This window comes from Perca flavescens, chromosome 7 (genome assembly GCF_004354835.1).
Source record: "Perca flavescens isolate YP-PL-M2 chromosome 7, PFLA_1.0, whole genome shotgun sequence".
Classification (NCBI taxonomy): Eukaryota; Metazoa; Chordata; class Actinopteri; order Perciformes; family Percidae; genus Perca; species Perca flavescens.
The window spans coordinates 28,370,749-28,382,736 of record NC_041337.1 but is presented as its reverse complement, the minus strand read 5'-3'; the positions used below and the strand labels follow the sequence as shown (position 1 = coordinate 28,382,736).

At 41.0% G+C, this 11,988-nt stretch overlaps 1 protein-coding gene across 1 annotated transcript; it reads right to left on the bottom strand.

The window, feature by feature from the left end:
• Positions 1-1,434: 1,434 nt before the first annotated feature.
• On the bottom strand, positions 1,435-11,432 carry vwa1 (von Willebrand factor A domain containing 1). The gene is made up of 6 exons (XM_028584052.1): positions 11,046-11,432; positions 7,884-8,441; positions 5,335-5,664; positions 4,536-4,811; positions 3,475-3,750; positions 1,435-2,341 (listed from the first exon to the last, which is right to left on the bottom strand). Exons 1-6 carry the CDS (start codon positions 11,128-11,130, stop codon positions 2,313-2,315), a joined length of 1,554 nt encoding a protein of 517 aa, XP_028439853.1. The 5' UTR covers positions 11,131-11,432; the 3' UTR covers positions 1,435-2,312.
• Between the last annotated feature and the right edge of the window lie 556 nt (positions 11,433-11,988).

The window sequence follows — 11,988 nt, the reverse complement described above, 5'->3', positions numbered from 1 at the left end:
CTGCAATTTTAGAAGACAAAAACTAAGATGTAACCAAGGTTAAACAGTTTTGTTATATTTTAATTAGGGTACACTTTTGTGTTGTAGTCTCATATAGGCCTACAGTGATATTAGGGTAACCTGATCCAGTTTGAAATTAATTAGGAGCTGGGAGTAGCTCCTAAACTGGTTTTGAATGGACACCTGCAGGATAAAGTCACCAACCCCACCTACGCTCTATCACCTGAGCTACAGCTGTCAACATATATAAGATTTTATTCATATTGCCCATGACTTGATTGTTGAAAAGCTTGCCTGGTTAAAAAAGCAACATGATATTGTAAACATCCATGATATTTCTATTTGATCTAGTATTTAGACCTATGGGTTAAAATGATTGATATTGAAATTCTGCATTTAATATCTTTAATTCAGAAAAGACTGACAAATTAACCACCGATGTTTATTAAAATGATAACTTACACCAGCTGAACAACCAGTTGAAGGTGCTTTCATTCACCTACAGGGGGAAGCCTTGATACACAAATGTTTCCTATTGTAGGCTATCACTCAGTAGCCAAACTGTCATTGTAGTCAGGCCATGTTAGCCTGCTCTTTTATGTGAGAAAATATAAATGAGACTTGATTACTGTATTTCACAGTATGTGCCATCCTACTACATCATACAGATTGTATTCCGTAAACTATTCATACCTTTTACCAAACTAGGCAAAACTTAAAGGTGAGCCAAAAATGCTGTTTTCCCAGGATTTGGAAGAAATTATAAAGGCAAACACTATAGAGTTTTTCATAGAAACTAGTGGTGTTGTGAATATTATTTTTCTGGATGAAAGTAGTCCCTGTAAGGTACAGTTCTATTATAAAGTGATTTAAAGGGGGGCTTTGTGGATTTAGTATTGCATTTGTATCATTTCAAAGCAGTAGAGGCCAAGATATCCTGAATTGTAGTCCCTAGTATGGGTCAGACTCCCAAAATTCTGATCTCATTAGAGGTCTTTCATTAGACCTGCCTTGTTTTCACTGGCTGAGTAGTACTCGTCATGACTTCTGTGGAGAAACTTCAATTAGAATAAACACAATTATTAAAAGACTTTATTGCAAGCTCATGTTAAATTTCAATAGTGGTTAACAAACATTAAACAATACATTTGCTCTGAGAGGATAACAGTAAAAGATCAGCTGTAAATCTGTCAGGATCCTTTCAGTGGGGGTCAGCAGAGACTTACTTAAAAAAAGATTCTTAAAGGTGCTCTAAGCGATGTTGGGTGACGATACGTCTTGTTGACGTTCAAAGTATTTTCAAACAAAACGGAGACTAGCTCACTCCTCCCTCCTCCTCATCCCGTCCCCTCCCTTCTGTGCTTCAGCGAACTAATTAAATAAAAGCCTATCAATAAACTAAACATGTCTGGCCCTGGATGTGATTCTTATTTTCCTGTGTGGCCCTCTGGGAAGTTGAGTTTGACACCCCTGCTGTATGCTATTAATGATCATACTTAGATGATTTTTGATTAATAAATATGAATGATGGATGTCCAGAGACCAAAACAAGATTACTCTCAGTTACACACATATGTTTCAAATGCAGCATCTCCATAGTGTCAGGGCATGTGGCTGGTCTGTTTGAAATTTCTTTCAAGTTCAAAGCAATCCTGAAAATCCTGTTATAATGTAATAATAGTAATGTTTACTTTATTAATCCCGCAAGGGGAAATTACTTGTTATTAAGGACCTTAAGCTAACGTTTCCTTGTTGTACTTCAGTCTGCAGATACAAGTGTCAAGCATGTGCTGAAAGAGAAGTGGTTTAAGTACAACTCATAAGTATTCATTATAAATGTAAATCAGATGTTCAGTGTGTGTTAGCAGGGTTTAAAAAAAAATGCTAATTTGGAAATGAGGCCCGCATGTGGCGCAAAGCCTTTCTCCAACACAAGCCACATAAAACATCCAACTTTCCCAGCATGACCTCTGCTCTGTAACTGCAAGAAATATCTTTATCTCACGCTTGCATCTCTAAACTGAAACATTATACATTTACTACAGGTGTAAACCAGATGAGACCAAAGAAATGGAAAAGCAAATAGTGCTATGTGTTGCAGATTGTAGCCATTAACATGTGGCCATATTGTCCAAGACCACTCTTAAGTGTCTATGGCTTCCACATGACTGCTCAGTGAGCCAAACCACACAACTCTCCTTGATGATATCCACAGAGGGGAGACGCATGGAAAAGAATTATGGATGAAAGTCAGCATTCTTCTTTCCATCATCCCTCCATGTTTGGTAAGGTGCACTTGCAGCTCAGGGGTGCTATGATTGGAAGCCATATGATAATGCATCTAAACGGCAGAGGTAGAAAACAGCAGTTGAGACATTTGACATTCATAGATTGAAACATCTGGTCAAAAGCCAAAGTGGTATATTATGAATCTTGTATCTATGAACACTATAACATCAGACAGCAAATTGAATTAATCTGGAGCTATTCATTCAGTCCAGCATAAACATCTTTCAGTTTAAAGGGTCTGTTCACTTAGAAATTTAAAAAAACTTAAAAACACATAGCCAAACATTGATTTACATCTAGTGGTAGCTAGACATGAAAACAGGTCTTATTTGCCTAGGTTTGAAGGTAACTGTCTCTGTGATTTCTAAATCCACACCAATAAAATAGAGATTAATGCAATTTCATATGTGGTCATCTCAGCAATGAAAGCTTACATTTAAAAAAATATAATTTTAGGGATTATTAATCTGACAGAAAGCACATAGAATAAAAACTGTTTATGCGTGGTCTGTGGATTATCCACTTTAACCAGGAAACAAATTCTGAAAAGAAACACTGTAGTTGAATTTCTTTACGCCCCACAAACACAATTCCATTTACAATCCAATTTCCATTGGGGTACAGGCAGAAATCTAAAATAAATAAAACCAAAACTATCTGCATGGCTAGATACTCCCATGTGTCTGCGTTAAAGAAAAGGTTCAACATTTTTGGAAATAAACTTCTTTGTTTTCTTGTCAAGAGTTTAATGAGAAGACTGACACCACTCTCATGTCTGTATGATAAATATCAAGGTAGCACCACCACTAGCCGGCTAACTTAGTTTAGCACAAAAACTGGAAACATGGGTGAACAGCTAACCTGGTTCTGTCCAGAAGAAATCTGCCTCTAATAATCAGCTCCCTTTTTGTATATGGATTAAAAAAAACTCCCAGGTAGCTCACCTGGTTGAGCATGCGCCCCATGTACAAAGGCTCAGTCATTCTCCAGCTATCCTGTTAAATAAAGGCCTAAAATACCCCAAAAATATTAGCTTAAAAAAGAAAGAAAGCGAGCTACGTTATGTTAACGGGTACTTTTGTGAGGTGGATTTTTGACCCAATGCCTTCAAACTATCCCTGTAAATAGCGACCAAGCTAACTCTAATTATTCACTTCATGGCGGGAAATGGCTGTCGCCTCTCACCTGAATGGAACTGTGCCGTGCAACACAGTCCCTCTCCTCGCGCTGTCCGGTAAATGGGTGACACACACACTCTAGTTTCTGGGGGGAGGTGTGTGAGGCGCGTTGACAGAGAGTCCGGAGGCAAATAGAGAGAGGAGCGCTGGCCAGTGACAGAGCTTTCTTGTGCCTCCCAGGTGAGCCAGTAGCCCCTGAGACTGCCTACGCTGCTCTTCCAATCGACCTGCACTGAGTCACTACCCACTGTGGTCAGCTGGAGGTCTGCCAGGGCTGGAGTCACTGGAAATGAACGAAGATGTTAGTCTATTTGTTGTGTTGGTATATTTCAAAAGGAAATAGAGAATTTTAGAGAGGAGTGCCCTCATGTCTTGTGTAGTAATTGCCTGTGATGCTCAAAATGCCACCCTAACTACAACATCTCAGTCCCCAAAACTGTACAGCACATTATTAGCACTTCTCTTTGGCCATTTAAGTTTTAGATCCAGACTTTAGCTTTAGTATTGCTATTTAAATTATTTATATGAATGTTATTTTGATATTTTGTACGAAGTGTTTTTTTTGTTGCTATTGATAATGTTTTATCCAAGTGGATTGTGCAGGTGTTTGTGTGTAGAGTATGGACTCATGGGGCTGGTTTCCTTAGCGCTGATTAGCTTACATGCTACTAATTCATAATGCTGGTTTTTAGACGCCTCAGTCTGCAGTGTTTTCTCCAAAGGAGAAAGGTTTGCATCCCACTGCTGTGCTGCGTCAATAAAACCAGCATTATGAGGATTGCGGATTCAGTGCTGAGCTGAGTGAATAAACATGATTAAAAAAGTATGAGCTAAAGGATAACAGCAATGCTTTTATGGAACTCGTACAACAGAAAAATGTGACTGATTGGCTCATGCTCCTCTAGCTGCTCAGAACTGCCCTTGGAGTAGTCAAACCTGAATGGAACTGCTAGTAATTATTTGAAATGCAAGACCCAGAAAGCTCTAGGCTGCGCAGGATCAGGATGAGTGTGCATTAAATGGATCCTTGATCACCAAGTTTAACTCCATTTTCTTCATGTAGCTCACCTTCCTCAGTGCACACTTTGACAGACATGGCCTTCTCCGTGCCCGAGGTGTGACGGGCACTAACGGTGACCAAGTAAGTGGTATCTGGTTGGAGGTTGGTGAGGAGCGTGGAGTTTTGCGTTCGACCCACGGTGACAGCGTGGAGCTTGCCCCTGGGCAGGGCGGAGTACTCGATGTAGTAACTTGCGACCATCTCCGGCTGAGAAGGACCCCAACTCACCCGAATGCTGGTTTGCCCCGACTCAGAGACCGTTACCACAGCTGGGCTCAGCACCTCTGGTGTGTGTGGGGAGATAGCAAAAAACACTGAGTCAGTATAAGATAATATGAGGAAAATAACCTACTCATGATAACTTTCCTATAACAACTATGACATGAATAGAGAGAAGTTAGAGACAGTTATTGGTAAAATTCTAATTAATTAATTCCAGTTAATTACTAGCATTACAAGTCTGAACATTGAAAACAAAAATGTGTCTACAAACAAGCATACAATTCAACATAACAAAATAAAGTTGATAATAATAGGTGACTAATAAAGAAATATTTACTTTGAAATTGATCTTTTCTGATTTTACTATGATTAGTACCAAATTACTGGGAATTTTTGGGGTAAAATTTGGACCCTTAAAACAAAAGGATATTCAATTTACAAATACAAAGACGACAACAAAAAAAGCAGAAAATTCTTAAATTTGAGGAACTGGAATCTGTGATTTTTTTTCCATAACCAACTCCATGGATCGATTTAGTGCACACGTATGGGTTATAACACACTGTAAATAGGATGTAACCCAACCTGGCTTTGTTTTGAAGGTGACGGAGAGTTTGTTAAACTCTTGTTCATTAGACTTCGGGGTCAGTGTGGCGGTATAGGTGGTATCAGGCTTCAGGCCTGTTAACCTGGCAGTGCTGGAATCTGCAGATGGGGTTAGTCTCTGGAAATCACTACCGCCGGTGCTCGGACTGGTCCCAGTTCCAGTTCCTCCATCACCTCCTCCTCCCGTCGGAAGCGGACCAAAGTGAATCTCATAGTACCCTGCCAAACCGGACAGAACGGGTCGCCACTGGAGCGTGGCAGAGTTGGTGGAGACGTCACGGATGTTGATTCGCTCAGCTCGGATAATCTCTGTCGACGCAGGAAAAAGATGAATGAAATTACTGTGTGCAAACGGGTCTGTCAGGATTATAATTAAAGAAGTTATAATTCTGCAAAGACAGAGAAAAGATGGTGACAGGGAAGAAAACAAGACTAGTGCTAAAAGGTGCCTCTGCTTCAGACAGCCACCCACGTCGACAGCCAGACTTAGGTTTCTGGATGCATTCATAGCTCTTGCAATACGACAACTTGAAATAGCCAACCCAGGCCCTGCAACAAAATAACATATGCCACAGAGGCATTGATATGTGTGATAGGATCCTTAGGCACTAAGTAAAGACGTGGTGCATTTATTATTGTTGTGCACAAGCCTTATTTATACTATGCATCATGCTTTACAGCTGCAGAATACTGTTTAATTGCTGAGGTGTCCCTTGTGAGTGTTATGGCAGTTACCTAATCTGGCCCGGGAAGTGGTCGACCTTCCCGGTCTATATATATAAATGTGTATCATGTCTTGCATAGTGTTGGAGGATGCAGCAAGGAAAGTTGAATCATTAATCCATTAATAGATCATCGTATCCCTTACACAAGCACACTGGTTTCACTGTCTTCAGGAGCATCTCTGGAATTAGGGCGGAGCCCAGAGACATATGATACATCTGTGAATGAGTGGTGGACTATAAAATGCAGAGCTTTGCATTGTGGAACTGTTAGCAATTACAAAGTAGAGCACATGCCATGGCACAATATAACGTGGCAGCATAAACTTCATAATCAACTTCAGACACTAAAGGCCCTGACACACCAACCCGACGGCAGAAAAGGCAGTTGGACTGATCTGTCGGCTCCCCGAGGTCCAAAAAGTGCCTCGGAACACATCGAAGCGACGCCGACATGAGCGTACGTGTGAGTAAGACGTCTCCATAACAGCAATGAAAACCGGAAATGACGAACGCGTCACGTGGGTCTGGCTTCTCCAGCCGATAGTAATGGCAGCTTGTTCGAAATACGATCTCGTATTTAACGAAAATGGTTAACCGAAACGTGTTTCTGAAAACATTTTAAGCGAGAAATAGGCCACACAGTCGATCGTCATTTGAGATCGACAAAGGTCAGTTTAAAAGGTTTTCGTCAGATTTTGAGAGGCGTCCGTCACTCATCCCGCTCGCCATTTCCGGGTTAGCACTCCACCAATCAGATTAGTCATCGAGTCCGACTGCCCCTCCAACAGACGACGGCACGGAACACACCAAACAGACTTGAGTCACCGACCTCGCCAGCCTGTCCGACGGCCGATTATCGGGTTGGTGTGTCAGCACCTTTAAATAAAAAGACGGACAGTAAATATAGTGCACTATATGGTAAATAGGGAGTGATTTCGCCCACAGTCAAAGACTCTATGACACTATGGATATAAACATAATGTCCAGTGCGGCTTTAAGAAAACATTGGGAATTGATGAATTACAGTTGCATTACATATTGCAGTCACAAAGTAAATAAAATCATCAATCAAAGACAGTCAAGGCCTGGTTACTAGATAGGGTTGCGGAATAGAACAAAAGGCAAATTATCGTTTATATTTGTATTTATTTAAGGAAAATGTTTTTATGTCATGTCGATTTTCATCACATTTTTGATACAATTCATATAAATCATTACATTTCCTAATAATAATTCTATCAATTAAATTAAATTAAAAAACAAAATGTTTTTTTTATTATTGAGTATTGTTTTTTGATATGGCATTTTACAAATGTGCCCGACAGTCTCACAATTCACTTGTCTCCTGCTTTAGCGTAGTTTCTATTTCGTTATTGCTTTTTTTTTAAGACTATTTTTTAGGCCTTTATTTTTGACGGGACAGCTTAGACTTGAAAGGGGCCTAACGTCTCTGCATATAGGCACGTGCTCTACCACGTGAGCTACCCAGGCGCCCTATTTCATTATTGCTTTTATTTAAAGATGAGTCTTTTTTTATTTAAAAAACAATGTCACACCTACAAATTAAACCAGAGTCCAACCCACAAAGCAGTAACAGGGGCTCTGGTGGCAGACGCCTTAGTATGTGGAATCACAAAAGGTGAAATCTAAAATTTTATTTTGTGATTCCATTTTAAAATGGTGAAATATGAATTCACCATTTATGATTTCAGTAGTATTAAACACTGAAAATGTTAAAATTCTTTTGGTGGCACACTTCAGGCTCCATACCTTCCAACCTAAAATATCACCAGCGATACTCACCAATGATGGCATCCCGCAGGTCCTCTGTGATGATACTCATATCATCGATGTCCACAAAGTACAGGTGGCTTTCCACAGGCGGAGTCACCACCTGCCTCAACACCTGATAGTTGCCATGCCCAGTGGAGACCACCAGCACAGCCACGCCTTCCTCCTGCAGCTCAGCCATTGGTCCAATCACATCACCTGGTTTCACCCCATCAGTCAACCACACCAGCATCCTAGGGAGCCCCTCCCGGGCCCCGTCTGCTGTTCCAGGTCTCAGCACCCACTCTTTTGCCATTCTCAGCGCCTCCACTGTGTTGGTGTCCCCCCTGAGAGGTTTGGTGTTCTCCAAAGCCCGCTGGAGGCCACTCTGGGTGCTATGGGTGCCAAAGCCAAACTCAAGGCGTGGTCGGGTGCCCACCTGCAGAAGTCCTATCCTCACCTGGTCCTCTCCCAGAGAAAAGGGGAGGAGGAGCTCAGACAGGAAGGTGAGCATGCGGGAGTGCTCATAGGCCGAAACACTCCCAGAGGAATCCAATAAGAAGAGGACGTCGCCCTCGCAGCAGTTCAGCACTGTGGAGGAAAAATAATGGTCAATTCAGCCATTAATATGCAAATCAAGAAGTCAATATCGGTAGATATTGCCTTTTGATGCTGATGTACGAACTTCCTCTAGGATTCTATTTACTCCCACAATTTTTTTCCACAGGTTCACTCTCATGATTCACTGAGAAATACACACCCACATTTGGAATCTCCCTCTCTTTCTCCGTCCACCTTCTTGGAAAAACAACTTTTATAGGCTATACTGTTAACTTGAAAGCAGCAAAGAGTCAGAAGCAAGTAATGACAGTGAAGATAAGAAGAAATCAAAACAAACAGAGGAACTACAAAATGATGCCGGCATTGTGATAACTTCAGAAGCGGACGATAAAAGAGATTCAAGCCCTGAAGCAGAGAGTGGATTCCCCCCCCAATTTTCCATATTTCGTAGCAGAAGCTAAGTTAAAAGTGAATGCCAAGAGTGAAGGACAGGAGGGAGGGAGAACAGAAGCTGCTGGGCTTCAGCTGTAAAGGCACAGAGAGTGGAGAGAGGAGGTGGGACAAGGGGAAATAAAAGGCATTAAAAGGAGAGGAGTGAGGCTGAGGAGGGTGGGGGGGTTTACTGGCAGTTCCATGTGAGGGACGAGGAGGAATGTAGAATGACCATATACAGAGCAGAGAGAAAAACAAAGAAACGGCAGTAATAAAGACTAATAAAGAATCAACATTTTAGCCACAAATTGTGCAGTCATCCAAGAAAAAAACACCCACTTTGAAAATCTCAGAGAAAGGGTTAAAGAGAAAGATAAACATGTGAGAGATGAAGATCTTAGATTGCCTCTAGGTTACTGTGATTTGATAAGACTGCAATAACAGCGTTGCCTCAGACACCTTGACACCTTGAAACTCTCATTTTCCTCGGATGCCTCTTTTTTTTTATATCTGAAAGCTCAACACATGAGGTGTTGATAAGACTCGGAGGTGTTGAAAGCTGAGAATGCAGCGAGGCATATATACACAAATCAAACATGTACACACACATGCAGACTGCCTTTTCATCAGCCTAAAGAATTCCTTCCATTTATCTTGTTGTTGGACTTTGGAGCGAGTGGGCCACTCCGTATCACAGCCCCCCTTACCTCTACCTATGTTCAGGTATGTCTGTATCTGAAAACCACATGTTGACGTCTGCAAAGATAGCCGCTTCACTGTTAATCTAGAGAGAAGACTAAGACAAATTTAAGCATGTGGTGTGTTGCAGAAGATTAGAGGAATTTGAATTTTAAGCATTTCATGTCAGAACGGATTACAAGGCCATGCTTGCTCCTCGATTACCTTTCAATTGCTCACAATTACCCAAACACTGGGAAGGATGAGAGTAATAACAGCAAGTGCACTTATAAAAAGCTCAATTACTGTAAGCTATGTTTGTCCTGTCTAAGCAGGTCCCTGTTAATGAAAATAGCAAAGCATCTCACTAAGTAGCCTACTATGTTAACCCAGTCATAAAGATCCGCTCTCACTGACAGACTCGGCAGTGTCGCCACCACCAAGTTTAGCCTCTCAGACACTTCGTGGTCATGAGCTTTTACCGCAGGGTGTAAAGACGCCGCTGTGACATCGGCTGATAACATTTGTTTTGTCGTGAAAGTGAATCAAACTGCCAGTCTGTCACCAAGGATCAGAAGTCATGACGATGAGGGACAGGTACTAGTATCAAAATCAGCCTATAAACTCACTGAGGAGTGTCTCAACTCTGCATGAGTGTAAGATAAAGAAAGATTTGATTTAATCTTAGTGACCCTCATATTTGTATCGCATATATATTATTTAGTAGCCTAGGCTACATCATGGATGTGGAAAACTAAAACTGCAGATCTGACATTCTTGCTCTCAGTCTTTCTTTTCTCATTAGATTATAACTGTAATGAATGACGTAATCATTAAAAACTATTTCTCTGTTGATCTGGAGACTGCTTTGTCCTTACTTGGGAAACCGCTGCTGTAATGCCAAGAGATTTCATCAGCAGACAATAATCTGGGAATTCAACCCTTTCTGTGTGTGTGTGTGTGTGTGTGTGTGTGTGTGTGTGTGTGTGTGTGTGTGTGTGTGTGTGTGTGTGTGTGTGTGTGTTTTTGTATGGGGAGCACCTGAAGCTCTTCCCAGGCCGCATGTGTGGTCCCTGCATTTGCCCCCTGGTTTGGGAATCACTGCCCCAGGCTGTGGGATTTCATCAACTGACAATTCCATTCCTGGAGTCGTGCCAGTTTACTGAGAACACTGGTGTATTTTCAACCCCACCCTGATCCACCCTGAGCTCAGACAGTGCCTCCACCTCCTGTAGAATCTAATGGCAAAGTCAGTGCATCTCATATTATGTACCACCAATGCATTTAAACCAAAAAAAAAAAAAAAAAAAGTTGTTTAATGACTGAGAAAATAGTTGGTCATTGTAGGTAGTTTATAGACCCCCACCTCATAATCTTAAAGTGATTGGTCCTGAAACTACAGATGTTAGTTTAGTTTAATTTGATACTAAATACGTTCAGTCATTGTCTCCAAATCAATTTATGGCAAATGTTCCTCTATTATGATGATGAAAAATTAAACTTGGTCCATCTGAGGGAACTTACCTCCTTCAGGTGCGGGGTTCTGTGTAGCCGACTGCCGCAGGAGGATACACAACAGCATCCATGTAAACAACATGTGGCTCTCCATCACAATAGTTATGAGTAAGATCCCCCGAAGCAAATTATAACACAAATGTTATGGGTTCTTGAGTCAACCATATATCCACCGCAGCCCCAAGGAGCGCATTCCCAGTCACTAAATTATGGTTGAAAGCATAATTGAGTCACATCCAGTCCGGCTTTTTATTTGTCTTTTTCTCTTTCCTCTTCGTTGAGCATGATCACCACTCGGTAACTGGAGAGACGCTGGAAGTTGAAGTGTAACTAAACTCTAAACTTCAGTCTGTGTGCGCAACGTCTGGACGCTCCTAGTCAATGCAAAATGCGCCTCGCTCGCGCTCAGCACGCGAATATCAAGCACGCGAGAAGTAAATGCAGAATTTCCGGGCGAACCTTTCAAAATAAAATTATTTTTTTTTTTTTTTTTAAAGCAATGTCAATATGGGCCAAAATTCAATAATGGCCTTTGTCTTACAATGAAGGGACCGGGTTAAATATGCAGGCCTATTCATAGTTACTATGATTATTGAAACATGCCATGTTGGTTAACCCAAAGTTTAAGTCAATAAGTCGGTGGAATAGCCTAACATTAAGGAAGTAAAATAAGTTAAAAAAAAAATAGGCTAGTAATGACCTACCACAATGTAAAAATACGCAACTCCGTCAACACGCCCATCTCACTAAAAAAATATATATATATATATATATATATATATAACAAAATAAAGTATTCGTAATTCACAATGGTCCCTTTCAGAGTGTTAAGCCTCTATTGTGAAATATGCTGTCAATCGATTAATATTATTCATGCATTTAAATGTAAATAGAATGATAAGGTTGTAGGTGATTTAACGAGCCAATTTTACCTGCTTTATATAGTGTTGGC

Bases quoted from the DNA above. Each gene is read 5' to 3' on its own strand.
- vwa1 (XM_028584052.1), bottom strand. From the start codon at position 11,130: ATGGAGAGCCACATGTTGTTTACATGGATGCTGTTGTGTATCCTCCTG. The intron at 3,751-4,535 runs GTGAGCTACATG...GTTCATTTCCAG, and splicing joins CAAAGTGTGCACTGAGGAAG to TGACTCCAGCCCTGGCAGAC. The intron at 2,342-3,474 runs GTGAGAGGCGAC...TCTGCCGTTTAG, and splicing joins CACGGCACAGTTCCATTCAG to ATGCATTATCATATGGCTTC.